Source organism: Phragmites australis, chromosome 6 (assembly GCF_958298935.1).
Source record: "Phragmites australis chromosome 6, lpPhrAust1.1, whole genome shotgun sequence".
NCBI classification, from domain to species: Eukaryota; Viridiplantae; Streptophyta; class Magnoliopsida; order Poales; family Poaceae; genus Phragmites; species Phragmites australis.
Genome location: NC_084926.1, coordinates 37,767,039 through 37,770,367, shown reverse-complemented (window position 1 = coordinate 37,770,367; position 3,329 = coordinate 37,767,039). Strand labels below are relative to the sequence as shown.

The 3,329-nt window shown below is 41.4% G+C and overlaps 1 protein-coding gene across 1 annotated transcript; it reads left to right on the top strand.

Moving 5' to 3' along the window:
- Positions 1 to 1,548: 1,548 nt before the first annotated feature.
- Positions 1,549 to 3,110, top strand: LOC133920636 (protein FLOWERING LOCUS T-like). The gene is made up of 4 exons (XM_062365237.1): positions 1,549 to 1,740; positions 1,888 to 1,949; positions 2,249 to 2,289; positions 2,854 to 3,110. The coding sequence occupies exons 1-4, from the start codon at positions 1,549 to 1,551 to the stop codon at positions 3,108 to 3,110; spliced, it is 552 nt and encodes a 183-aa protein (XP_062221221.1).
- The last annotated feature ends 219 nt before the right edge of the window (positions 3,111 to 3,329 follow it).

The window sequence follows — 3,329 nt, the reverse complement described above, 5'->3', positions numbered from 1 at the left end:
GACATATAACATGATCATGCATAACTTTTTCATTGCACAAAAGCATTTAGATTTCTCTTCGATCCCCTTGCCATGGAAAAAAAAGGGAATAGATTAACTCTGGCCAGAAATTGATTGAGGGTCATATAACTTGAAGTTTAGGAATGTTAAATTAGCCAAAATCTTAATGGTGTGGTACATGTTTGCGTTGTGTTTATAAAGGTATTTTATTTTGAATTTAATCTATGCTCTCCTAGTAATTCATTTTTATTATTAAAATATCCATGTTGATTTATTAGTTGACAAATTTTAATTTGCCAAATATCCATTATGATTAATTCCGTGTTTTTTATAATGTATTTAAGTGGATCCGAACATTTTGACAAACACATCTGCACAGAGAATATGCATAGTAGTAAATCAACTTAGCTCCTTAACTTTGCACTTTACTTTAATTTGCACAAAAGAAATGCAAAGGTCAGGCTAGAGAGAGAGAGAGAGAGAGAGAGAGAGAGAGAGAGAGAGAGAGAGAGAGAGAGAGAGAGAGTATTTTTATCCGCGTATGATTCCAGCCGAGATATCCTAAATTAGAAGCATGCATTGGATAAACGAAGGACTTTGCACTTCCTTGGACTGCTTGTTTGAATAAGAGGATTAAGATCTTGTTCAACTAGTTCAAGCTAAATCTAAAATTAAAAATAAACAGAGTAATATCCTCTCATACAAAGTTACAAACATCCCTTCTAGGTTAATATAAAATGATTTAAATATCTATTTTAATCTAGAACGTAAGTAAGATAACTCACTAAACATCTTTAGTGTAACATCAACTTCAGCTCCACTAATTTTTAAAGCTAGGGATCCACTGCTTCAAAATTTCTTGAAGCTGAAGCTCCCCAATCAGATTTGAAAGGCATAAAGGTCGGGATAAAGTATAGCATGATCACCGCCGTTGCATTTGTGTCCTTACACGTTACACCATCTGATAGGCTGTGCGCGTTACTTTCTCCTTAAAGTTGAAAGAGAAGCATTGGATTCTACATTCTCTTCCGCCGGACGGAGAGTACCGTTAAATTTGAAACGCGTGTCCTTCGGAAAACTTAAAACATATTCAAGGCCACCAAATGAAAACCATATAGAAATGTGAAAAAATATGCAAGTGGCAGTGGGGCACCATGCAATTCAACTATATATTCCTCAGCTCTAGGAACTGGTCAATATTTTGAGTTGACTTCGACTCTATGTATAGAGCTATAAGTTGTCGGTCCTTGGTATCTTCTATATTAAAGGTGAAGTGAAAATTCACCACGATACCCCAATTGCCCAGAGAATATTTCAATGCGCCCTCAAAGCAGGAGGATCTCCAGCAATCTCCAAACTCGGAGACTCCACGCTTGCTAGCTTCGTCAAAATATTCCAAGCTACTGGTTTCTCATGGCATTGCATGCCCCTCTCTACAAATATCACACCACCCTTGCAGTTTTTGTACATTCAAGACACACACAGTACTCCAAGTTCCTACACATACACACTGGTACTCTCTCTCACACGTCCAACTAAAAACTGGAAATGGCCAATGATTCCTTGGTTACTGCTCGTGTCATTGGAGACGTCTTGGACCCTTTCTACAGCTCCGTTGATCTGATGGTCCTGTTCAATGGTATGCCCATTGTCAGCGGCATGGAGATGCGATCTCCGACGGTCTCTGAGAGGCCGAGGGTCGAGATTGGAGGAGACGATTATCGAGTTGCATATACCCTGGTACTTAAGCTCATTATTATATGTTAACTAGTTTAGGTGCTGGTGACCATGCAATCAATATTGTTGAGCAGGATTAATTTGGTATTTAATAAGTTTAATTAACATTAATGTAATAATATTGCTTTAACTGTGTGAATATTGCAATAGGTGATGGTTGATCCTGATGCTCCAAACCCAAGCAACCCAACCTTGAGGGAGTACTTACACTGGTGAGAGCAGCCCTAGCTTGGCTAGCTATGCACATAGCATGCACACCGATGCACCCTTGTATTGGCTTGTTGCCCACGTACACTGGCTTATATACGCAGCTGTAAGCATGAATGTACGTCCTCGATCCATGCATCTCGAGGCGTATGCATGCACTACACGCGTCAATGCAAGTGGACAAACAATATATATATAAGTTGGTCGTCATATATAATACATATACGTGTTTCTATACTGTTTGATTCGTTGTATGAAATCATGAGATCAAATGCTAACTTTTGATCGATTCATGTCCATGCAGGATGGTGACTGACATCCCGGCATCGACTGATGATACCTACGGTGAGTACGCGTGCGCGCATTGCATGCAACAGCCGGCACGCGTCTATTTTTATGGTTTCTTTGTGGTACCTGGGGTTGCCAGCTATATGGATATTTTGCATGCATAAATAATACAAACTTATATATTGTACACGTATATATAGTTCATCCATTTTCGTCTCTTCTCTTACTTTGTTACATCATCCTCAAAATTGACCACTCGATCGTCTTGCTTTAGCATCGAGCTGCTCGATCGCTTGCCCACTGATTACTGTATTTTTTTAAAAAATCAGTGTTGCTTATTTTCGTTGCATGACATTTATTCAAATTAGTTTCAAATACATTGACTAATGAATAAATCCTGCGGCAACGCGTGGAGTATCAAGTAGGCCCCACACACACATGCATGCATGTATATATGTATGTATGCATGCATGCATGCATGCATGCATGTATGTATGTATGTACGTATATATTATGACCAATTGAACACAAACATATATACATGCATGCATGCTGATGCTGCATTGCACACAAGATATAATTTGTGTTTCACTTAACCGTGATTAATTGGATTATTTGCAGGGCGGGAGGCGATGTGCTACGAGGCCCCTGCGCCGGCGACGGGCATCCACCGCATGGTGCTGGTGCTGTTTCGGCAGCTCGGGCGGGATACGGTGTACGCGCCGTCGAGGCGTCACAACTTCAGCACCCGCGGCTTCGCCCGCCGGTACAACCTCGGCACGCCCGTCGCCGCCATGTACTTCAACTGCCAGCGCCAGAACGGCTCCGGCGGCCGGAGGTTCACCGGGCCCTACACCAGCGGCCGGCATGCGGCTTGATCTTGATCGATCGAGCTTGAACTGCACGTACGTGTATGCATGCATGCATGGGTGTGAGTGTGGCAACATCTAGTACAGACGTACACTTACAGAATATATATACGAATAAAAGTATAGCATGCATGCAATACACGTATAGTAGTTAGCTTCTAGTCTACCGTGTTTGTCCTCAAGGTCATCAGAATGTTGTGTTTCTTCACATACGCACAGTGTGTTTGG

Coding starts and splice junctions, on each gene's coding strand:
- LOC133920636 (XM_062365237.1), top strand. CDS start 1,549: ATGGCCAATGATTCCTTGGTTACTGCTCGTGTCATTGGAGACGTCTTG. Junction 1,950..2,248: donor TTGAGGGAGTACTTACACTG/GTGAGAGCAGCC, acceptor ATGTCCATGCAG/GATGGTGACTGACATCCCGG. Junction 2,290..2,853: donor ATCGACTGATGATACCTACG/GTGAGTACGCGT, acceptor GATTATTTGCAG/GGCGGGAGGCGATGTGCTAC.